At 37.0% G+C, this 26,553-nt stretch overlaps 1 protein-coding gene across 11 annotated transcripts in view; it reads left to right on the top strand.

The window, feature by feature from the left end:
• Positions 1-26,553, top strand: part of LOC5570905 (cGMP-dependent 3',5'-cyclic phosphodiesterase) — a 181,183-nt gene that overhangs the window by 6,147 nt on the left and 148,483 nt on the right. For 5 of the 11 annotated variants that reach the window (XM_021844958.1, XM_021844955.1, XM_021844954.1 and 2 more), the window contains exons 2-3: positions 4,789-5,313; positions 13,979-14,095. In XM_021844958.1, coding sequence (XP_021700650.1) covers positions 4,918-5,313; positions 13,979-14,095 — 513 coding nt within the window. In that variant the 5' untranslated portion in view covers positions 4,789-4,917. Of the gene's footprint in view, positions 1-4,272; positions 4,440-4,717; positions 5,314-13,978; positions 14,096-26,553 lie in introns of all 11 variants that reach the window. The other 6 variants (XM_001653333.2, XM_021844956.1, XM_021844949.1 and 3 more) reach the window with 5 other exon arrangements.

Raw genomic sequence — 26,553 nt, 5'->3', positions numbered from 1 at the left:
TTGTTGTACACCTTCTTGAAAAAAAAAACTTGTAGAAGGTCACTTCTTCTTTCACTTATTGACTGAACATGTTTACAACCTCGAACAAAATAAGGGGTGAATCCCTGGATTTACAACTTCCTTGGATTTTAAAACTGTCACTAAACGTGGCGAAAATGGAAGACGTTTCTCCGGAATGCGCGCTTTTCCCAAGGGTGTAATGGTTAATTTTGATAATCGCATCGAAATGAGCAATCAGTTTGATGCTTTTGACAAATTTTCCGAACACCAAATCGAAGCAGCCTCTTGCCCAAGCTCTTCGATTCAACTGAGAAAACAGAGAGTGCCTCCTACCGTGGTCAGTTGTTCAGAATTTGGAGGATTTAAGGAGATTTTGATCTCCATTAGGGTAATGAAGTCTGTCCTGTGAAGGCAGTAATCAAAAAGTTTGTAGGTGCAAATTGCGGGCACAACATAAGTCTTACTTTTGGCATTGCCCTTCGCGTAAACTTATCGTCGAGGCTCGTACCAGGTAGATAAACGGCAACGTGTTATTAATCGCGACGACGATCTTGAAAACTTCTTAAAAAGCTTATAGATCTTCACAGCTGCTTCAAATCGTTTTGCTGTTTTCTGCGCGATTATTTTTGATTGTCCAAGGCATGATCGTGCAGAACACACCAAAACGATTTGAAGTAACTGCGACGATCTACAAGCGTTTTTGAATAAATTCAAAATCGTCGCAATTAATTTCAGATCATAACCTTCAAATTGTCTTCTCACAATAAACCGTTCAAATAGCTTCAAATCAAATGAGAATACCCCTGCCACCACAAGTAACTTCTATTACGTCTCTTCATCAACGGAAAATCCCAACAGAAAATGTACCTACTTCTAGTAACATGTCTCCCTCTGATTTTGATTTTTTAACTGAACATTTAAATCAAAGGATTGATGCAATGTTCAAAACCACCACTATGGCTGAAACAGTCCAAGTTGGTGTAAAATTTACTAATCAAATTCTTATTTGTTTACGTTTCTCTAATAGATCCAAATATTTCTTTTGAATATTTTAACTTGGAATGCTCGTTTTTTGAATGGTAAAATTAATTTTCTAACAGCTTATAACATACATATAGCAGTTATTACTGAAACTTTTTTGAAACCTTGATCCAAACTCAAAAGAGATCCACACTTTTTTGTTTATTGTAATGAAGTCGATGGGGCATGGGGGAGTTGCTATCATCATTTATAGGCGTATAATACATCAACTACTTTCGTCATTTGAAACCAAAGTTTTTGAAACTTTGGATGTTTCTGTTGAAACAATAGAAATATTAGTAGTAGAACGCTAGAAGCGCTGTTCTCACAAAACTGATTTTAATTATTATTACCATAAATTATGGTTGTTCTTTGTTTGTTCAATACCATGTCGTTGTTTTGATTGTTATAATTAATTTGACACTTTGATGCCCGGTACTCACGCTGTCAGTTCGTGGTAAACTAGATGTTGGTAACACGAACAGCAGCGACATTAGCATTCTTAGGTTAATGCTTCTACTGTTGAAACACAGCTTGGTAAATATACTTTCATAACTGCCTATTTGCCTTTTCAATGCACTGGACAGCAAGTTAATTTGCTTCAAAATGACTTGCGGAAATTAACTCGCAATAAGCCAAAATTTTTTGTCATTGGTGACTTTGATGCAAAACATTGCTCATGGGATAATGCGTAAAGCAATTGAGTCCTAAAATGTTTATTGAAATCTTGTTTTTATTTAATGACACGAAAGAGCATGTTATCGCAACTACTTTAGCAATTTTTCCCGCTCAAATAACGACTACATCATATTTAAACTTTAATTTAAAAATTGAGTCCATAAATGAACCTTGACACTTTTGATCATGTTTGACGTTCAAAAACACCACAGGGCTTTTAGTTTTAACACTGGGGTTATTCCTATCTGACATTTCGGAAGGGACACGGAAAGCAAAATACACCTGAAATTTGAGTTTAAGCCAAGAAGTGTGGCAAAATCTAAAAAAAAATGTTTTTTGGACTTAAACAAAAGAAAAACATTTAAAAATTGAGTAAACATGTGTTTTTGGCCTAAACTTGAGCGTTTGGCATTAAAATTGGGACAGGTCCTTAGGACTCTATTCCAACGGCAGAATTTTATTTGATGAGTGCTCTTCAGGATAATCCTCAATTCATTAGGGGAAGGGGTGGTAAAACGAACACCTTAAGGAAATCATCCTGTTTCTGATAGAAAAAAGAGGAACTTGTATAGTTCTATCCCACATCATCGAAAACAGGGATGTTATCTATAGCAGTGACACAAATTCAGACTAAAATAGCTGAATTTTCACATATTTTTGTCGCTAGCAAAAAACGATGTAAATGTTCATTTTAGCGTGGGTAAAATAAACAGCTGTTGGTGGTAAAATGAACATCATGCAAAAAACGTAAGCAAAACAAATATTTATGAAAATTTGTATTGCCTTACCAAAAATATATCCATTAATGATTGTAACCCATCCAAAAATAATTCTGAAGGTATTAGATTTGACCTCATATCATAACGATATTCACCTCATTGAAAAACCTCAAGTCTTCCGAGCTAAAAGTTACGTCAGCTCTAATTTTCAAACGTGATTTTCTAAAATTTTAGTTTTTGTTGATATTTTCACTTCAATTGACCTACGTATCAACTCGAACACTCTGATTTATGGTATCGTCCGTGCGTGATGAAAATTATCAAAATTTGTTTTTTCCCGATAAAAGTAAAGGTGTTTATTTTACCACCACTTCCCCTACACTGATAGCCATACTTGCGTTTCCTCTTCTAGAAATCCTTCTACGACTTAACCGACTAAAAACGGGATGTTGAAAATGCTCCCGACACTTTCACTAATTCCATTGTTGAAGCAAGGGGCATTGCAATACCAAAATATGAAGTAAAATTCAAATCCGTAATTATGACGATGACCACAAACCCTTGATCCGTTTCAAAAATGTGAGAAGGCAATTTCAACTCACTTGCGATCCTGCTATGAAAAACTGTATTTTTATGATTATTTTAGAAATCTGTAACATAATCTTTGGCATTGATATTGGCTCTTGATATAGACACTGGTAGGACTGTATTTTGTGACTCTTAATTTTTTCATCCCTCAACAATGCATTTAACGGTACCGTAAAATAGGGTGAAGTTGATCACTTTAGAATGATTCTGTTCTGTAACTCCTAGTAGAATGCATGTTTAATCATCCAAATATTTTGAAAACATGTACTGGTTGGATATCTATCGAATTATGCAGACGAAATTTCCACGAAATGTTCTCTCCATAACAAAAACATTTTTTTTTAAATAAAAAAAGTGAACTTTTTAATTCCGGGGTGAAGTTGATCAATTATTGCGATAAGTTTCCTAAGATAAAGAGATATGCTATTCAAGTCTCAAAATCTTACAACTTAATGATATATCGGTCAATTTTAAATTTGAATGTTGTAAATTACAGAATACACCACATTAAACGCCTAAAGGTATACAATTTTCTTTGAAATTAGCAACTCACGCACAAAAAAAACACATTTTTTGCTCATAAAATGATTGTTTATCCACAATGCAAATTCAAAACTGGGTTCACAGAACATATCTGTAGTGTATGAAACAGTTTATTTATGATGTCTTTATATAGCCTTGTCAATAGTCGGAGAAGAACTCTTCAACAGTTCATCAAACATTTCCTAAAAAGTCTGTTTTTTCATGGCATAATCATCTTGATTATCAAACAGAAGTTAGGATCATCAAGAGCAGCCATCAGGTACGCCACATAAATTGTGCTAATTGAAATCGAATCATAGCTCTCTTGACAGTTTATACATGTGGGTACCTACGTGAATGATCAACTTCTCCCCACTGATCAACTACACCCCGAATTACGGTACTTTTTTTTATGGAAATAGAAATGTAGACGCACTGTTTTCTTTAATTTCTATTAAATCATCAAATACATGATGTGATTTTTTTGTAGTAAAATTTCTATGCAAAAATGGCCTAAAACTTAACTGAACACCACTTTCTCAATATCCAGCCTACGGCTTCAATCGACTGCCTTGTTGATTCGCAATGTTTCGATTAATGTATAGATCGGACGGCTACAGATCTAAGCACCACTATCGGGCTCGGCTTTGGGACATTTGCATTAGACAATGATATCACTCAATTCCCCTGTAGAGAGCAGGCAGACCGATAGAAATTTCAATCAATGTCTTTCTCGTATAAATAGCCGATGAAATCAGTGTTGTTCATCTCGTAAATCCATCGGCCAGCCAGTATAGTGCAGTGACCGCAACCGACACAGTGCTCTGTTTGTTACTTATCTTACACAATTACAAATCCGTACCTCGCTCTAGATCGCACATCAGGATCATATGGTAATCACAGTGCAATAATGTGCGGAATGTTTTCTTTCTCTCGAATGTCTTGAGCCTTGTTTGAAGAAAGAATAATTTTCTAGCTAAAGGCCGGTTTGCTACTGACAAGAAAAGGAATCGCCTATCTCGATGCGTGGAAAATTTCTCCTAAGAAATGGTCAAGAAAATCACTTTTTTCTGATCGCAGTACGCAGTTGAGCAGAAATGTCACTTCAAAGGGGGCTCTCTGTAGGAAATTTCTTGACCATTTCAGTCAAGGAATTTCTTTACTTTTCTTGAGCGAAACAGCATACTTAGCTTAAAGCAGAGAGTCTCTGAAAGAAGCCGTTGAAATTCGGCTAACTTAAGCTGGTTATTTATTGGTGCAGAAAAGTTGAGTCGACGTCGACAGTGACCGCTATACTTGTGATAAGAGGGAGAGAGAAGGAAGCAAAAACTTCAGAAGAAAACCCGTTTTCATCGTGATAACAGAAAAAGTGCGAATCGTTAAAAAAATAATGTCGCAAGTGGATGAAGTGCTACCGGGTGGTATTGGCGATGATAACAATAGCGGCGATTCAGGTGACGTAGAGCAGCTTGCCCTTGTGGCCGATAGGGGGTGCAATTTGCCGGTGGTCAGTTCTTCCGCTGAGCCGGATTCCGCAATGGAAAAGATAACGACGGCGAGTGTGACGACAGAAGCAGAAGCAGAAGTTGAGACGTCGTTGTTGTCTGGGGAAGAAACTGGTCTGAATGCCACCACAGGAGAAGCCACAGAAAGCGTGGCGGTAGCTTTGGCGAAGAGAGCTCACGACGGCTACGAGCCTTGTGATCCATTAATTATCTTGAATCTGTTTCAATCACTTTCGGCCACGACCAACTCGCTCGAGCTGCAGATGAAGATAAACTTGCATGTAAGTATAGCATAACTCACTGGGAAGTGTGACAAATGAAGAACATTATTGATGTATTCATTTTTTAATTTATCTTGGTAATACAAAGATTTATTTGCATATAATTTGGCCGCAGAATAATAATTTACAATTTTTTTTTAAGATTTATGCTTTTATTAAACATTATTGAAATGATGAAGATAAAACAGAGGCTAAGAATCCAAGCATTGAAGGCTGTGAAAAATACTGAAATTACTCCGCTTAACGGTAGTACAAAGTAAATTGGAATAGGAAAACGTTATTTTTTACTGCAAAATGTGAAAGTTTTAAAGTGACTTGAAATTTTTGCATTCATTTTACACTAAGCTAAGCTAATTTCATTTCAATCCACCTTTTGTTTCTCTTAATTCCTTTATTAGTGACATTTCAAAAATCACATTTTTTTCGCATATATATGTGGTAGGCAATATTGCAATTTTAGAGATAACTTTCCGTTTTACGGTTGAACAGAAAGCTATCGCAGCAGTCACATTGATGATTTTCTCAGACCATCATCGATCGGGTGCAATGATACCTTGGAAACCACGCTAATGACTGCTGTTTTCTGCTGTTTTTCAAAGCTTTGGACTCTATTAGTATATTTTGATTAGATAGTTTCGTTCAATGATACAATGATTTCAAGCCTACGGCACGGTGTACTATATTAAGAAGGTGGTATATTCCGAAAACTGACAGCTACTTCACGACGTCATTCCTATCCATCTCGAACAAATTTGTGAAAAAAATGATCTAGTGGTCCGGATGATATATGGTACGATAGGAGTGACGTCACATGTTTACCATCAAATTCGATGTTTACACCAGTAAAGAGCCTGCCTTGTTAATTTTTATGCCGTGGCCTACGGTAGAACTTTGACAGCTGCGGTAGAACGGAAAATTTTCAGAAGAACCGTAATACTATCATCTCAATTTGGTAAACAACTATTTGCAATATTTTTTTTAACAACATGTTACATTTATTTTGTAGTGGCAGTTCAGAATTTTTACAGGTCAATTGAATAAACCTGATCGTAGTATGCAGTTGAAAAGAAATGTCAATTCAAATGTAGCAAACTGTAGAAAATTTCTTAACCATTTCTTCCGCAGAAATTTTAACTTTTCTTGAGTGGAACAGCATACCTAGCTTTATGTGGGAATATTATAAGTTGTGTTTCGAAAGCATTAGGAGAAATCTTCATTTTTGCAAGTATCCAAACTTTTTTGCCATCTACTGCACTGCCCATAATAGCATAACTTTCCCATATGGGTTTTCAAACCAACACAATCGTCACAACGTTCATATTTTATTATATACTTTACTTTGTATCCAAAAATTACCACACTTTTTTTCGGAAATGTCGTGCAAAAATATGAAGTTAGTGCAGTACCACGTTTAAAAATAAAGGCATAACAGTCTCTATGTGAACTTTGAACCAAAATAGCAAATGAAAAACGTGAATTTTGTTCAAGTTTATATATTTTGCTAATCAATAGAAGTGTTATCTGTGCGGTTATGTGAAATAAATATAGCATGTACAAATGCTCAAGAAGATTCTGAACATTTGTATGAGAAGACAAATTTCAAACTTTGAGCGCTATTTTCTCATTGCCTACTTTTTCCAAATGGGACAGTTATGCCTTTATGGGCAGTATAGATGATACGCGGGCATCGTCTTTTGGCGGAGAGGCCTGTGTCATCCGCAAACAAAGATTTTGAACATCCCTGAGGTAACTCAGGTAAGTCAGATGTGAAAATATTGTACAACATTGGCCCCAAAATGCTACCTTGAGGAATACCAGCTCTTACGTTTTATCGCTGACGAATAAGAACTTTTGACCGCAAACGTAGTTTTGGGACCAGTTTAAATATGGCTCTAAGAAATCCCCCAGAAGTTCCTTCTAGAAAATCTCTAATGATTCCTTCAAGTAATTCTCTCGGTATATTTCTAGAATTTTCTCCAGAGACTGAGATTTCTCTAGGAATTCCTTCGAAGATTTTTACTAGAAAGGGATTTTACTAGAAATTCCTTAGAGATAATCTACAGTAATTCCTACAGCGATTTTTTCGGGGATGCCTCTAGGGATATCACTAGAGATTTCTCAAGGGATTGCTACGGGTAGATCTTTTTTATCACTATGATTTTCGAGACCATCTTCGATAGGGCTCCAGGAGGTAGTGTGTGATCCTTTGACCGTGACGCTTGCTCCTGCGGGGGCGGGTGAAGCGGTCAAGCAGGATTAAACGTGTTGGGCGCGCAGTGCAGTTGGGGGGAGAAGAGTGGCGTGATTCGCGGGCTATTTTAGTAGTGTGTGATCCTTTGACCCTGACGCTTGCTCCTGCCGGGGCAGGTGATGCGGTCAGAATCGATCATGTTACGTGTGTAGTGTAGTGAAAGTGTGTAAGCACAATGCGGCGACGGGAGAAACAGCGTTACATCCTGGTAAATTCATTCTTTATTATTATTTACTCACCTATTACCCTATGAAACTAAATACGTGCCAGGGTCGAAAATTTAATTTTCGATTCGGGAAGTGTAAAAACATTTCAGATATCCATTTGATATCTGGGTGTTTTTATGCGGGGCTTACTGTATATGAAAATGACCTCAGAATGTGTGTGTATTTACTGCCATTCTTGAAATGGGTCGTTGGAATTTCAGTAGAGCTATCACCTTTCATCTCCTGGGCTAAAATTGTCTGCAGATATAAAGATATCGAAGGGTATCAATAAATACCTGCATACAATTTTCTTCCATAAAAGCACTGCCGGTCAGTGGGAGGTGGATTGTATACACACACACACACACACATCTTCGATAGGGCTCCAGGAATACCTTCAGAAATTTCTCCAGGAATTCTGCCAAAAGTTTCTGCAGGGGTCCTTCCAAGGATTATTGTAGAGATTTCTCTACAGGGATTTTTCTAGAAATCTCTCAAGGAGTTCCGCAGGAATGTCTCCAGTAATTCCTTCGTAGATTCCATAAGTAACATTTTTACTGAGATTCTTTAAGGAATTTATCCAAGGATTCTTCGAGGAATCTTTACAGATATTCATCCAGCAATAATCCAGCAATTTATCCTGATATTCTTTCAGAGATTCCTTCAAGGATTCATCCTCGCAAAACTTTATAGTGATCTTTGCAGAGATGTCTAAAAGTCTTTCTCCTGATGTAACAGGATTACTCCAGATGTTTCATCAGAAATTTCACCATGAATTCCTTCGAGGATACATGCAGGGATATCTCTTGAGGGCTCCATGAATTCCTCCAGGGATCGCTCTAGGGGTTCCATCAGGAAATCCTCCAGGGGTTCTACAAGAAATTATTTCGTGATTTTTTAGAGCGTTCCTCCTGGAAAGTCGCTACGTGAATTACTTCAAGGAGATTTCCTAGTGATCTTCAAGGGATTCCCTCAGAAATTTCTCCAGAGATTCGTTTCGGCATTTTAAAAGTTTCTTCGGGAAGTTGGAGAATTCCTCTAGAATTTCCTCCAAAGATTAACCATGGAATCATCCTCCAGGAACTTTACAAGAAAAAACTCTAAGAATTTATTCAGGGACTACATTAGAAAAATCTCTACCTAGATTCCTCTAGGAAAATTTCTTCATGGATTTCTCCATTGATTCCTCCACTGAATTTCTCCAGAAATTTTCAAAAGTTTTCTCCAGGGATTCCTCTCGCATAATCTTCACAATGATTTTTCCAGGAGTTTCTCCAAGGATTACTCCAATAATTTCCTCAGGGATTCCTACTGAGAGGCCTCTAGGGATTCCTTCAGCAAGTTACCCAGCTAATCCTTCAAATACCCCATCATTGTTTAACCCAGGTAACCTTTCATTGATTCATTCAACAAATTACCCATGTAATCCTTCAGAGATTTCCACAGGAATTTCTCCAGGGATTCTTTCAGGAAAATACAGGTTTCTCCAAAGATTTACCCAGAAATTTCTTCAGGAATTTCTCCAGAAAAACCTCTACATGGGTTCCGCTAAAATTGTTCAGAGATTTCTTCAGTAATTCCTCAAGAGAATTCCTCGGATATTTATCTAGAGACTCCTGCAAGAATTTTGGTTAAGGATTTTCCAAGGAATCTTCCAGGGATTGGGCAAGGATTCCTTAAGGTATTGTACCAGAGATTTCTCTAGAGATTACGGTAAGGATTCCTTCAAGTATTACTACAGAGATTTCCCCACATATTTCAAGAAGAGATCATTCAGGAATATCTAGGGAATACTTTAAGGATTTCTTCATGAAATTTTGCTAGAAGTTCCCTTATGGATGGCTCAAAGAATTTATTAAGCCATTTCCTCACGAATATATCTATTGGCTTTTCAAAAACTTCTTCAGTAAAGAAGTTCCTTAAGCAAAAATGTAGGTAGGAAACCAAAACTGATTTCTGATTAAATCTTTCGAGGTATTCATGAGATCTCTAGAAAAAATTGTACAGGAATTTTCGGAGGCCAACGAATCTCCGGAAAAGGTTCTCGGGGAATTCCTGGAGGATTACTTGAAAAAACCTTTTGAGTGAATTATGTAGCGATTTTCCTGGAGATATCCCTAAGAGAATTCTTGAAGAAAAACCTTGAAGTAATTTCTTTTAGAACCCCTGTAGGAACTCCTGACAGAACTTCTGAAGAAATTCCTGGTGAAATCCCTGAAGGAATCCCTGAAGAAATCTTGAGAGCTCTACCTGGGCAATTTTCTTATGCTATGAGGATTTTTTTTTGCAAAATAACTGGAGAACTAACAAGAGTAATTCTTGAGAATCCCTGGAGGAACTCCTGGAACTTAGCTTTAAGTTTTTTTTGGAAGGAAAGATTTCTTTAGGAAGGCCTATATGAATATTAGAATAGAATATGTATGCCACATTGGTAAACACAAATTAATAATAATAAAAAATAAATAAATAAATAAAAAATATCAGGAGATAACCGTTTGAAGAATCTTTGAAGACATCTCTGAAAGAATCCCTGGAGCACTCCCTGGAATTTGGAAGGGAGGCACAGATACCACACACGAAATGTTGAACAACACTTTTCCAAATTGCAAGATAACTTCCCTTCACCAACGACAATCAAGCAAGGGTTGGGAAAAATCGTTAGTTTTCTTTTGATGTGTACCTGCGATCTTTCTGGACAAACTTGGAAAAAGGGCCATAGTTTTATGTGCATTTAATTTTAATTTTGATTGGAAAAGAGTAAAAAGATGCGTGTTTCAGTACTTTATATACGACCAAATTAAAAGGTGCTATCGTGGCGTTGCTTTTGGGTGTGCAGGAATTCAATTTCAACCGATTGTTGAACTTTGTTGAAATGCTTGTTTGATCAATTACGCGCTTTTTTCATATTTGTCCATTCTTTAAGATCTGGGCTCACAGTGGCAGTTCGTGACAGCAGAATCTCGGCTCACTATGACTTACATATATTTTGTATCGGTTTCTCCCTCCCAGCCTGGAATATACTGTAAACACAAATTAATAATAATAAAAAAATAAGTAAGAAATATCAGGAGAAAACGTTTGAAGAATCTTCGAAGAAATCTCTGAAAGAATCCCTGGAATAATTTCTTGGAAAGTTCCCGAAAAAGTATCTGGAAGAATCCCAGTAAAGATTATACTGAAGAATCTCCACGCAAAATCTCTACAGGAATACATGTAAATACTTCCTGCAGAGATCCCTGTTATAATTTTGGGAGGGATCCCTAGAGGAACACCTGACAGAATTCCTAGTAGAATTGCTGAAGATATTCCTGGAGCCCGGTCTAAAAAAATCTAGTAACGATCAAAAGTTCTCCCTGGAGAAATTCTCGGAAGAATCTTTGTTAAATTCCTGGAGAAATTGTAGTAGAGATTATGGTAGAGATTGTCTTATAGGAATTTCTGGTACAATCCCTGGAGTAATCTTCGAAGGAATTCCTGGAGAAATCTCTGAAAGAGTGTCTAGAGAAATGGCTGGTGGAAACACAGAAGATATTTCGAGAGGAACTCTTGATGGAATCTCTGGAGGTTTTCCTGAAAGAATTTCTAGAGCAATATATGAACTGGTTTCAAAATTGTGTTTGCGGTCAAAAGTTCTTATTCGTCAGCGATAAAACATCATTTATCATGAAATTTGAATCGTCGTACCATACATGCGTATGAACTTCTGGATATGATATGTACCATTTGCTTCTGAAACATGTTCCAGGTCCCTTATATCCGAGTGGCCATACTCAAAAAAATGTCCATACTCATATTTTTCATATTAAGTTAAAAGAACAAAAATCGGTTAAAAAATTGATTTTTGAGAGTGTTTAAAATTCATGGGTCATTAAAAAAACAATTTACACCGTACAGCCAAAGGCTGCACAGATATAACACATGATTTGTCCCTTTTTTGTAGCGTCAATCCTAGAGGTCACTGAAAGCTTCTTTAAGTCTAAGAGCATTTTTTAACCAAGACGGTGTCCAAGAAGGATTACCTTACCACCGCTTTCACTAACGGGTCTAACGAAAAATTGGGTCCAAAAAAGGATTGAAAATTGATCCCTTTTCAATCCTTCCATGTTTCCTTGTTTAAGTAGAAGACAAATAGCACAGGAGAGTACTGTTTTTGTACCACTGAGAAGGACTGTATTATTGCTTAAGGAAGTTTTGAATACTTTCGAGAGTAAGAAAGAATTTGTGTATACATCACGAGGGTACGATGCGTACTAGCGGGCATCGTTGATCTATCCTTCCAAGGGCAAAATGTATTCTTATCCGGTCTCAATAAACACCGACATTATGTATTTTTTTGAAAAATGGTTAATTGGCACAAAATCTAAGTAAAGTAAGTACTCATATAGTACCAAACTGAGAATCAGGCTCTGTACTAGCTGGGGCGTAAATCTAGAAAGGTGAAGAAAACTCAAGAAGCTAATCATTAACTATTTAATATGATTATTGAGCTTCTCGAGAATTTTTAGCATTTCGATCACAACCTCTTTACTTCGAGTGTTACGCGCCATGGTCTTGTACTAGTTGGGCACTTTGCGAATCTTTTCTCAAAAGCGCAGACCACCAAATAAGTTGCGCGCCGAACGATTATGCGCCGAGTTGTGGGTCGGTCAAAACGATTTCAGTCGCTTGCAACTTGAACACAAGAAGGTACGAACAATTTTATTCCACTTGTTTTGTATCGATAAAACAATTATGATCGCTCTCCAGTTTAGGACTCGAGCCCTAAAAGTGATCCACTTCCTCGGTGAGATATTTTGGCATTTCTTTATTTACTTTTTGGCTGGCGCACACCTCGGCGCATGGGCCACCGGCACGCAACTTGTTGGGTAGTTTAAGTAAAGATTCGCAATACTTCCCAGTATTTATTTGAACCTACGCTAAAATCCAATTACCGTAAAATGGGGTGAAGTTGATCGCTTTCGAGCGATTCTGTTCAATAACATCCGTGGGATGCATGTATTATCATCCAAATATTTTTCGAACAAGTACTGCTTGGATGTTTATCGATTTATGTAATCGCTATTTTGACAAAATGATATAATCGTAACAAAAACAATTTTTAGAAATCAAAAATTTATTTTTTTTTATTCCGGGAGAAGTTGATCAATTACTGTAATAGGTTTCCAAAAATAAGGAGATATGCTACTCACTAAATTTGAGGTCACTGAATCTGAATTAAGTGTCAAAAATCTTATAACATGGTGATAAATCGGTTAATTTCATAATTAAGCTTTGTAAATTACAGAATTAACCACATTAAACGCCTAAATGTAGGAAATTTTCTTAGAAATTAACAACCCGTTCACGAAAAGAACATTTGTTCCTCTGAAAATGATTATCTATCGTCAATCCTAATTCGTGACTGGGTTCAGAAAACAAATCTGAAATGTATTAAAAAGTTTATTCAAATTGCGTTTTTAAATGGCCTTGGCAATAGTAGATTGTTTAGAGATGAACCCTTCAACAGTTCATTAAACTTTTTTTTATAAAGCCCTGTTTTTCCATGGTATAATAATCTCTATCGTCAAACCAAATTTAGGGAAATCAATGAGTAGATATCCTTTAATGCGACACTACAGAAATGTTGATGATTGAAATCAAATTGTAGCTCTCTTCACAGACTATACATGTGGGTTCAAGAATGATCAGCTTCTCCCCACTGATCAGCTACACCTCGAATTACGGTACGTCAAATTCATCACACTTGATTGATCCAACTATTCACTTTCCCTTACGAGAAATAATGTAAGTGAACAACCTCCTACGCAAAAATCGTAACCTTTTAAATTCCTCAGTTTTATTTCTCATGTGTACCTACCAAATGTTTCAGTTAGTATAACTTCAGGTTCAGACGTATTATTTATGAAATTCATAAAAGTTTTGAAAACGTGTATAAGCAGAATATATTAAAAAAAGAAAAACAAAATCTGACTATATTGATCGGGGGCTCGGAAAACTAATCTCAACAGTAAGAATAAAATTCAGTAAGAATAGGATTCAGAGAGTACGATAGACAAAGTATGAAATAAATAGAAATGGACCACAAAAGCAACGTGGGAATGAGTTTTAATTTGAAACAATTGGCGTACAAAATAATGAAAATCTTTAAACTAACTTAGCTTATAGCACGACAATTACTAAATTACTCTTTTCCTTAATTCATTTCCAGCTGAAAGAACGCACAAAATCCCCATATGTCTTTTTGGTGCCGATTCTTCCAACCAGCGAGGAAGGTCTCATACAGGTCATCAACGATAACGTTTTAGATAAGGAAATCCGTTTCTCGGTAAGTAATAGATTTTGACTGCGATTTTATTAGCTGTAGATTAAACCGTCACCCCCGGCTGCCAGGTTGTCATCTGCATGACTTGTTTATACAATTCCTTCCAATCAATCATGTTTATGTTCGTTTGTATCCAATCTGGCAACTTCCGCCATTTCGTTTCCTATGTCACATTTTGCGCCTCGCTTTGCCAGACAGTTAGAGCGTCTTCAAATGAATCACTTTTAAATTTGATAGCGAGCAGCACGTAAGGAAGATAATGTTTCACAGGATTCCCTCTCTAGCTAGCAGCAAATCTGTGGTTTTGATTGATGATGAAACCATTTTCTCTACTGAAAGAGCAAGAAAAACGTTTCCTATGGCAAAGGTACGACAATCACCAGGCACAGTGACTTTCCGAAACGCTTTTCTTTGTTCTTCGGTTCTTCATCAGGATCCGAAATTATCACTTTTTATTGCCGGGAGGAATGGGGAAACTTTGAGGTGTCTTCGTCTTCGGTAGCGCCCAGATTGCTTCCGATTAGGGTGAGAGAGATGAGTACTTTTCTATATACTATATAAGGTCTGCTCGTTAACCACGTGACTAATTTATGAGATGGATCAGTCTTCCTTTATCACTTTTTCATTTATAACTTGTCCAAAAGTGATTGTTGAGAAAATATGTGGAGCTTTATTTTTGTTTCACATAATTTTTGAACGCTCCCTTTACTGATTGATGAAAGAGAAACACCCGACACCATACTTCACGTCATGTTGGATTTGGGTTAGTGTCGCGAAAAATATTGCTTCGTGAGAATCCATATTGCGTAATACTTGACCTTCTGAGTGATACGTAAACAGCAAAACCCGAAACTATGGCAATATTTACACGCTTCGAGGAGATCGTGACAATGTGATTGGTAAATTTGCTGGAATAGAGACTTGGTTAGCGGGCAGAAAAATAACGGTTCGAAAGACAATGGTCCATAATCGTTATCATTGTCGTTTATTGATTCTGCGAAAAAAGTTTATTTCGTGAAATTAAATTTAATTGAATTTGTTGGTCTTTATTTCTATAGGTCTTTTCATGAAGACTTGGTTATTAATTTAATTGAAGTTTCTGAAAAGTCCATTTTTTCATTTCAGGTCTCTGAAGTACCTTTGTTTCTAGCTATTTGGCAGACCAAGTAAACGCGTTTTTGAATAATTTCAAGTAGAACGATAGATTCCTTAAGAAATACATTAAGGGATTTTTTTAGGGATACCTCTTGACATTTCCCCAATAAATCTACTAGTGATTCGTACAGAAATACATCCAAAAAATTTTTCAAGTAATGCAGAGGTAATTCAGTAATTCAGAAAATTCCTTGCAAAAAATCCATTTTTCAATCGTTTTCTCCATTTGATTCTGATGGGAAGCCTTTCAGTAATTCCTACGCAGCTTTCCAGTATATTTTTTATGACATTTTGAATGCATCTCTTCTGACATTTCCCCCGAATTTTCCCAGGAATTATTTTCTAATTACTATGATGCTCCCCACAAATAGCTTTCCAAGCATTTCTGTTCCATTACTGGCTATTTCCATGAGTCGATGGTCTCTTCTTATATCGATTCATGGATGTTTGACTGCAAAATATTTTTTCTTGTAGTATACGATAATTCTTGTTCGGTTAAAAAAAAGAACCTTTATTGCAACAATTCTGAAATTGATCCTTTATAACAACTTGTCTAAAACCGTGTATCACACTCATAAACGAGTATTTATTTTTTATTTACGGTATTTCTTCGGAGAGGGGCTCATACACTCTGGGACAGGCATTGAAGATACGAGCGAGCACTGTGAGCACGATCCTGCAATGATCATAGTACCCACCCTCTGTGAGCGAACTATGCTGCTCGCTCAGACTTCCATGAATGATCAAGGAAGTTCGTTGCCATGATAAACAATGAGCTGGAGTTTTCACATAACTTAATCGAAGTGTGCTTTTTCAAATTAAACAACCTGACATCAGATACATACTTAAAAACAGCAAACGTTCAAAATGTCACGCAAATCCATGCGTTGCTCAAGGGAAGCGATGCTGAAAGCTGCCACTGCAGGTATACTGTTTTCTACAAATTATACACTTACAAAGTTTAGATTTTGTGATTTTTTTTTCTTAGCAATGGTCTCATCCCATGGACATCAGGAAGGAGGATAATTTATATAAAAGGGAATATACGAAGGCTCACTTTACCAAAGAATTTTGGGATCGATCCGCTCCTTGTTCTGCTCACGTAGTAAATTGAAATATCAGTATTCACTTGTCAGCCGTAGGCACAGTCTAGATCGGAAACCTTTTCGATTTAGGATCAATCAGGGAAAATGAATCGTTGATACCGGTTTCACACCACTTTCGAAAATTATCCGGTGGTCCGTTTTGGGCAGATTCCATATTACCAAATTATTTCCGTTTAAAAGGAAGTAATATCGGGAAGATGAACAATAAGTTGAAGGGACGGGCTGCATTATTTTATTCCAAAATATAATTATTATTTGATGCTTTCAAATTAGCCAAAAAGAAGCAGTTTGACAATAAGATCAGTTCATTTTTTATTGATGAGCGACGACGATCACATGCGGCTCTGAAGATGAACGTCAAAGTTCACTGATCGGTGTTGCTCACGGCCTACCTCTGTAATGAGCATCAAGTTGGCCTGAAATCGTCAGATTTTTGATCATGAGCTGAACTTTTTCAATACCTGCTCTGGGACACCTTCAATAACAAAATGTCTAAAACCGTACGTCACCTTTATAAATGAGCATTAAGATTAAAATGAGGATACATTCATAATTCAAATTTAGTAATTTACTAAAGCATAACAACGAATATAGACCCACTAATCCTCATGCTCCCATCCGTTTTGACTCGCTCGTAAATTTATGTAGTCCCCGAATTTTCGGATGTTGAGCTTATCCTTCTAATTAGGAAAGCCGGCAATCTGATGCTGAAATATTGCATTACACTAGATTATGCCAATTTATTTCTTCCTAAATGCCACACTTTATGCCTAGAAGCTTATCTTCGGCCCGTTTGCTTCCAAGTGAATCTTGTTTTCCTGACATAAAATTAGTACACGAGCTGCAGGTGGTGATGCTGAGTGAGATTTTTCATTTAATTCTGAGTCTTTGCCTTGTACGTACATATTGCATCTGGATACGACATCGGTTATAAATGTTTTCGAGTCTGAAAAGAGAAAAGAAGTTATTGCAATGAGAAAAGCCTTTTCCAACGAAGCGCCCCACCGGTGGGTGGTTGAAGGTGGCTGTATGTAACCGAATAGCTTCCAGAGGGTAACGAGGAAATGATTCATCCGTTTTGCTAGGGGAGGCTGCCCATGGCTTCGTTGACGTCAGTGTGAGTTCTTGCTCGTCTATTTCAAAGTTAGATCGCGATAAAAACGTGCTTTGAGTAGAATTTAAAAGATTCAACAGGTTTGCTAATGTTTATCTTTGGACTGCTCCAACGAAGGTGTTATCGGGCTCCACTAGACAATCGTGTAAATCAATTTAGAAGAAAGGTGTCACCCTTGCATGAAACGAGCTAAGTTCTTTCTTATGACTAATTTAAGTTGGAATGCCGGGGCCTTCCTTAGCCTAGTGATTAGAGTCCGCGGCTACAAAGCAAAGCCATGCAGAAGATGTCTGGGTTCGATTCCCGGTCAGTCCAGGATCTTTTCGTAATGGAAATTTCCTTGACTTTCCTGGGTATCATCGTATCTGCAACACGATATACGTATGCAAAAATGCAACTTTGGCAAAGAAAGCTCTCAGTTAATAACTGTAGAAGTGCTCATTGAACACTAAGCTGAGAAGCAAGCTCTGTTCCAGTGAGGACGTAAGGTCAAGACAAAGAACAAGAAGGTTGGAATGCCGAGAAAAAAAATAAGGAACACTTTAATGCCCATAGATAGAGCAAGGGTTTCATACAAGGATGAAAAAAAATCGTCTCTAGCGACAAACAACACGGTATTTGAACGGTTTAAGAGGGCCGTCGCTCTTGCATCAGCATGATTTGAACACCTCACCAAGCGGGCATTGTACCGACATATGGAGCATCCGATGCATTTTTTTTCGTGGAACAAAGAGTTTATCGGATGTTGTTACAAGTAGCGATCAACTTGTATCATGGCGCATTCGCGCTATTATTTTCCGCTAAAATGATGCCCGAATGATTTTAGAATCATAAACAATATATCCGAAGGAAAATCAACAGATAAAAATGTAACAATCCTCTGAATTACAAAAGTATGACCCGCGAACACTTAATCACTAGCCCACATGCAGAACGATGCATTAATCGCGCAGCGTAGTTTGTTGTGACAAAAGGTTACCTAGGGTAAGTGTTCCCTTAGTTGTGGGTGTTCCTATAGTTGCGGTAGTGCCGTTTTCACTGATTTTATTCCATTAGCCACAGAACCTACACTGCCAATCGACGTATTGGCTTGTTGATACACGGAATAGTTGAAAAGAGCGCCCAAATTGCTTGAAAACTGATGAAAACTTACTAAATTTGCTAAAACTGTTCTTGCTTGTACCAATAGTTGCGGTAAAGTGTTCTTATAGTGGAGGATCCCATAAGAAAACAACGGATACCGCAACTATAGGAACAGAATTTAAAAATATACCGCAACTAAAGGAACAGTGTACCAATAGTGGAGGTATTATTTTTCACTGACATGCCGTGGATTACTACGATGAAATCATTTTTCTCATTAGGTCAATGGCCGTTGCTTCCCGTTACAACATCATCATGTGCATTAATTGCGCTTCTTGAATTAAGGCGGTTAAATGAAGTTCAATCGCGCTTAGTACCTCCACTATTGGTACATCTACCCTAATCGTTGTTGCTTTGATCGCACGATAAAGAACAACCGCGATGCATCGTGGATTTTGTCATGATGACTAGATTTCCATCCTTGGTCCTGTTGCGGTGCATCGCGCTGAACTCAGTTGGCACACGGGTATCACTATATTGCCCACAAACACATGTCAGTCCCATGTTTGCTGGATTTCCTATTCACATGGGACAATTATGCGTTTATAGGCAGTATATTATCGATAGGGCCAGGAGGAACTAATAGCTACCTGAAGAACAATAGGGTTGTTTTGACGCGATGATTCATTGTACGGTATTTGCTACATTAAGTTAAGCTACAAAAGAAGATTTGATTTGATTAAAGCTAAATTAACGAAGTAAAGAATTCAGATAAATAAAATTTGTTGAACTGATTGTGCATCTGAATCGTAAGTAGGCATTATTATCATTAAGACATAAGTTATCTTATTCCGCTATTATTCAGTAGGAGACAGCTGGATAAACTTGGTGTTCGCCTTGAAGCGATACTATTGCTCCTGAGTAGATTAGCCATAGCGTAAGTAAACCGATGAATCGTGTAAGAATGTATGATTGAAATATATTGAAACTTTCATATACACTCTAAGAAGATCATTCGGACTGACTAAGAAAAGCTTGGAGATTAGGGAGACCAATGTAAGATATTTGGAATGAACAATTTATGAAATGCGCTAATTAATATATCAGCTTTTAGCATATCTGCACTACAAACCAACGGTGCACGTGGCTCAAAAGACCCCGAAAGCTCCTCAACAGTCCCATATTAATAGCTCTAGCAGGAAGTGCAGTAAGCTGTTCAGCAATATTTGAGGCTTATGGGTTTGAATCCCGCTGGTCGAGGATCTGTTAGCGAAAGCTAGCGGTGGTAACCCTTCTTGGACACCGCACGATGGTCGGGCTCCACATAAAGGGGCGACGAAAACTACCAAAAACTATTTTGGAATTTTTATGTTTTTATTATCTTAAAGTATTCCTCATGGATTATATTATTATGATCCTTGATTTAAATTGAACTAAATAATTAAATTTCTTTGACTTTAACCTTCTGTCTGTGCCAAAAAATAGTTACGTTGTCTGTGTTTTGGGGTCATATTGACCCCAAATTCAAATTGCTGTAATTTCGCAAAATACATATGGTTATTTTTAGTTTTACTAAAATTGAAATTCAATTGAGTTTTACTAAAAATATAATAAAATTCAAAAAGGGGATGGTTCATCGCGGGGAGGGGTTTTTGTGAAAAAGGTCTAAAAACAGCTTTTTTTTGAAACTTTGGACGCTTATATCTCAGAAGAGTAATTTTTTTCGGCGAAGTTTTGCGACAGGGAAAGGGCTACTATATTACGCATTGATTAGTTGGGAATTTCACCGCATCATGGCGCTAGCTAAAATAACATAGTTTTCTGATTCCACTAAGCGACTATGATGCTCTGTAACTAGAGCATACGATGGTTCTTAGTTCAACATTCTACAACTATGAGGCGCTAGTGACAAATATTTTAAACCCACATATCTCACGATACATAACTAGTAAGCCAGCGTTTTCGGCACAGTTGTCCGTTAGATTTGGGACTATGTGCAGCATGTTTGATTAATTCAGAATCCTATAACTAGGAAGCGCTAGTGAGCATCGAAAATTTGAAATTGTAATATTGGCTAATGTAGTTTCGATAAAAGGCTGTTGTTTTCGGTTGTTATGGTTAGATCAACGGCTATATACTGCATGTCTAAAATGTTAAGCATTCTACCGCTAGGACGTACTAGTGAGCATAATATATTTTCAACTCATATCTCATGACGCAAACCAGCTATTAAGTCAATGTTTTCAAAATTATTTGTTAGGTTCAGGACTATTTTTCGTTACTATATTCGTCACATAGCCCTGAACCTAACGAGGTAGTGGAGCTAGTGAGTTTTGAAAATTTGAATCTTTTATACATATCTGCCGATGCAAATCAATAAGAAGGTTGATATTCTTAGAAAGTTTGATATACATGTCTGATTAGTTTGATTTTCGGCAACTGAGGGACACTAGTGAGCTGAATAATTCAAATCCTTGTGTATCGCTGATAACTTAGTTGTAGGTATTGTCGACAAAATGTTCGTTGCTTCTCAATTGGCAATCATTGAATTTCGTGGTTACGGTTTTAGAAACCTTTGATATTCGTTTGCTTCACCTTCGTAATGACAGATTATGGAGAACCAACATATGTATGAACTTGCTTTAATTCGATAATGCCGAACTGAAGTACAACTTTTTCGATAGCACCACCTCAAGATTGAGGTAAGAATCTTGAGGCATATGGGTTTTAAATATTTGATGCTCATAAATGCCAACTATAGTATAGCTATAGCGACACTATTTCATACAAATCAGGTACGCTAATCATTACTCTTGGCCTAACTAGCAACTTAACTGAAAACACAGCCTACTATTTGATCTTCACCCTGGAATATGTGAGTTTTTATATTTTAAGCTCACTAGCTCCTCCTACTGGTAACATATGGAACCAACTGAACAAGCATTTTGTAGCCGTTGAACTAATGAACAACACACCCAAAGACACTAACATAACTCAAACTTGCGATATATAAGTTTGATATATTTGGCATTTTTTTTTAATTTGGCAGATATGTAGTTTATAGCCCCTGATTCAATGAGCAGCTTTGCTGAAGTAATCATTCTTTCAAATTCTAAATATCTTGAGATATAGAACGTCATAATAATATATAAGCTCCATATAGTACCATTTTCCAAGCTAAGCGCCATCATATGGTGAAATTCCAAACTAACCAATGTGTACTATGTTGGTCCTTTCCCTGACGCAAATTTTCTCCGAAGTATAATTTTATATATAACTGTTTTTGAGATAAAAGCGTCCAACGTTTCGAGAATTCGCTGTTTTTTACCTTTTTCCACAATATGGGATATTGTGGAGAGATGAACCAGCCCCCTTTTAAGTATTCTTACATGTTTCAGTGAAACTCAATTAAGTTCGCTTTCTAAAACTGCAAAAAAATCGAAATAGTTGTTTATGCAACAAGTCGCAAAATGATGTTTTTTTTTAGCACGAGTTGTACCTTTATCCAACGAGGCTTGTCGAGCTGGATAATTACGCAGGGTGTCCATCCATCCGGGAAATCCGGGAAAAGCGGGAAAAAACCGGGAATAACAAATGACCGGGAAATATCCGGGAATTAGGAGAACACACCGGAAAACCTTCGTGGCCGTGCTGTTAGTGTTACCAAGCATTTAGCCGCATCGTGTCAAGGAGTGTGGGTTCGATTCCCGCTTCAGTCCGGAAAACTTTTCGTCAGTAAAGTATTTCGATTGTGCCACTGGGCGTTGCATGCTAGTCCGTTGTCTAGTGTGGTGCTTCCTTTAAAGGGCAAATCGTCCACTGGAAGCATTAACGTGTCGGTGTCTTAAAAAAAAACAATCTTCGAGAAATTTCTTGAAGAATTTTAGGAGGATTTCCGGAAAGATTATCGATGAATTTTCGGGAGAATCCTAACGAAATTTATGGACTATATGATATACATCAAAGGGATTCCCTGAAGAATTTGAGAAAAAATTCTGGAAGTATACAAAAAGGTCAAAGAGGGATGTCCGGAAGCATCTCAGAAAGATTTCCAGAAGAGTAATCGAAAACTAACCTCAAGAATTCCAGCAGGGTTTCTGGGAGAATCTTAAAGAGATTACCGGACAAATTACAGAGGGTTGCCCAGAAAAATCATCGGAAGATATTCCGAAGACTTTTAATAGGATTTTCGGAAGAATTTGAGAAGATTTACGCGCAATTCTTGAGAGGCATTTCCGAAAAAATTTTCGAAGGTTCTGTGGAAGCTGCCCAGAAGGATTTCTTGAAGAATCCCAGAATTTTTTTGGGAGAATCCTCGAAAAACATCTTGAAGATTTCCAGCAGTATTTTCAGAAGAGCTCCAGAGAAAAAGTCCTAGAAGGATATTCAGAAGAATCTCAAATGTAATTCCAGAAAAGCCCCTCTCATATTTACATCGAATTCTTCTTATCATCCCCAACAAATTTCTTGAATTATAAATTTATGAATTCATGACAAACCCTTTGATGGATAAATAAATAGTGAGGTTAGGTATTCTTAGCCAGATTTTGGATTTATGTCAAAAGTGTTCAGAAGATCAGGAGATCAAAAAATGTATTTGGGGATATCGTTTCTGTTAATCTCTCCTTGGATCGAACATTCCACCAGATCAAGAATTTCTCAAGGAAGGGCCTTGTCATACTAGACTGGCCCAGCTCAGTATGGGAGAAAAATAAAGTTGTATAATTCCACAGGGCACCCCCTAGGATTATTTTTTAGGGTTAGAGGAAGACTTCCTGAAAATTTCAGCGCATTTGGTCGTTCCATGAGCTGGCGCAATTGAATTGAAGTTAATATGGGATTTTCAGCTCACACACATCATCTCCTGTTTGGGTCAGGAAAATTGTTGATCGCGTTTATTCGATCCCAGAATGTCAAAAACACTACTTGATACCATAGCGAACAATATTGTAGAAGGTTGTATAATGATTAAAATTGAGAAAGTTGTCATACGCATAATTCCAAAGGAATTCTCTGAAGGTAGAAGTTTGACTATTGAGCTTTGCCCTTTTGTGGAAATATAGTCTAAATTTAGATACACAAAGCATAAGTTTTGTTCATATAATTCCGAATTCTAAACTTTCTATAAGTAGTTTGACGGTCTTTAGACATTTCAACATATAGTTTATATCTTATTGTCCAAAATATTTTCGAAATTTAAACCGTTTGAAGCTTATAGCATCTTATTAATATAAATAAATTAGTTCATAATTAAGTTAGTTAAAGTCCTCCAAATTTGTATGAGAAAATATATAAAATATCAAGTTCAAAGATAATTTTGCCATTAGTTTGTTAATATTTTGGGCAACCGGGAAAAATCCGGGAATTGGTAAATTGGTTTTGAATGAACACCCTGATTACGACGAGTGCTGAAAAAATCAAGTTTTGCAACGAGTTGCATACAACATCTTTTGCAATTGCGAAAAATTTGAAGTTGGATTATTTCTAGAAACATTAACATGTGGGATGGTCACGCTAAATTTAACTTTTTTGAACTTATGGATGTCCAGCATGGGAAGTAACAGCTTACTGTTTTTCAACCATGTAGGCTGTGATATGGAAATCACGTAGGCTTGAAAGATTGTCACAAATTTTCACGCCTTCATTGCTCGTTTATATGTATTCTACATTCGAAGACAAACCAGGTAATACGCCGCACAAAATTGTCTAGGTATGTTCACCTAATTCTTCATGTGCCAAACTGCTTACACGAAGTCCCGAGTAATTTAACGAATAGTGTAGGGACGCACTCAGATATTATATTGGCAACTCCGGAAACAGAACCGAAAAGTGCTACTTTTCAGCATCGTTTTCAGTGCTGTTTTATGTGGTAGGAAAAGTAGGTCGTTATGTGGTCCATTCCGGTAATAAAAATTAGGTTGATATGCAACGGAATTGCAAAAATCTCTTTGTATTTCTCGAAGTAACAGCGATTTGAATTTGGGGTCAATATGACCCCAAGGCACAGACAACGTACTGTTTTTACAAAAAAAAAAAAAAACTCTAGAAAACTATTTTGCAAGATAACTGTATAAAGTCCTTTCCCAAATCAAATAACTCGCCGAAAACTCACCAAAGTGTGAAAAAATTTCCCAAAGATATATATTCGACGAAAAATTATAAACAGTTTATCTAAAAACTGGAAAGCCCTACATAAAAATTGTCTTCGCAAACTTGTTCATCTTGTCTAAATCTACAACTTTGCTGAAAATACCATTAAGCTATTCCTTCGACTTTTTGAGTCACATTAATTATTGAAATTAGTCAAAAAAAAAATCACTTCAGTCAAATGGTTATTGCTTTTGAACTCTTGATTGGAAAACAATCTTTCAAAAATATATGTTGAGATCCAATTTATGTTCGATGAACTCAGAAAACATCATTCAAGTCGGCCCATAAATAACCCAGATCTAAGCTTCCAAAGCTGCACATGTACCAGAAATCGCAAAAGTTGCACATGTTACCAGAGATCGCGCAAAAGTTAACATAAAAAGTCGTATATTTATACAAACTACATCACACACGGTGGATAAAATAGTTTGATTAAGGATTTTCCTACATTCTGAGTTAATGAGTACCTACATTTCTTTTCGTCCCGTACACTCGTGTAAAGTAAATCGCATCGATCCGTAGCAGCTGTCAAATAAATTTTGTTATTGAGCTTGAGCTTGAGCTTGATTGGCCGCCCGTGAATGCTACTCCAGTATCGCCAGATCAGCTGCACTTACACAAGGAACCAACCGAATGACTGCTTGGGACTAACAGGCATCCTCAGTGTATAAGTGCTGGTGACCTTCTATTTTTAGCGACAATGGTGCCTGCCACGTCAGAATGCAGGCCAATGAGGGGAAGGGGGAGGAATTGGAGGAAAGGCATGGCAGAGAGGTTTGCTGTTGTGGTTAGCAGACTGCCTATGTATCAGGCGTGGAAGAATGAAAGCGTTAGGGAAACGGTTTCTTGTCCGTCTCTGGTTCTAGCGTTTGCTATGAACGAATAGTTTGAGTGTGATAGATTTAGAATGGAAGACAGAAGCAAGTGAGAGATATAGAACTACAAAGTACGAGGAAAGGGACGGGCCTGGGATTGAACCCATGACCTTCTGCTTATGAAGCAGAAGCGGTAGCCATCAGACCACCAACCCCGTCTACAGATAAGTTCACAATAAAATCTTCATACCCGCATAGTATGTATTCTTTCATCATCCAAATATGTACGTACATATATCGCTTCCACTAAAAAAATGTACATCAGGAATCGGGTCCAATCCTGCAAAATAGAACTTCAACTTCCATGTAGGGTATAATTTTGGTTTGAATGGCTTGGTTAAATTTAGATTAAATCAATTGTTTATTTTTCTATATGGTAATTATACAAAGCTTCTCTAAATCATCAAAACCTTCTATCATCAAAAGTGTTATGAACATTTTTCTTAAATTGTTTAGCATACAAAGTTTTTAATTCTGCGGCAAATTAAAATAATAAACCGGCATACAAGCTGGTAAACTTGCATGCAAGCAGAATAAAACCGACAAATGCTGTTTTTTCAACAATCTGTATCTAAAAAACATGACGTGTTATGACATTTTTTGAAAACAGCAATGGATCCTTCAATGCTAAATTAAGTAAATGGTGATTAAAACAGAAAAATATTCAGCAATGTTATAAGTGCCAAAAACATTTCAAGGAAATGGGTTATTCTAGGAAACGGGATATTCAACATCTGCGTCATTCAAAATTGACATCCTCGCTCGATAATAGCACAGCTTACATTTTTGCGTGCCTCAAGATCAAATTATGTGTCTCTAGTAGATTTCGGGTAACTGTATGCCGTTCTCAAAAATGTTCCAGCACGTCACAGTTTTTAGCTACAGGACGCCAAAGTTGTATGAAACACTTTTTTCATTGATGTTTACATTAAATTGAAAGAATGATTTATCAAACTTGTTTGTGATCTAATCCACCAA

This window comes from Aedes aegypti, chromosome 2, assembly GCF_002204515.2.
Source record: "Aedes aegypti strain LVP_AGWG chromosome 2, AaegL5.0 Primary Assembly, whole genome shotgun sequence".
Classification (NCBI taxonomy): Eukaryota; Metazoa; Arthropoda; class Insecta; order Diptera; family Culicidae; genus Aedes; species Aedes aegypti.
Note: the sequence above shows the minus strand (reverse complement) of the source record. Positions and strands in the feature narration are given on the sequence as shown.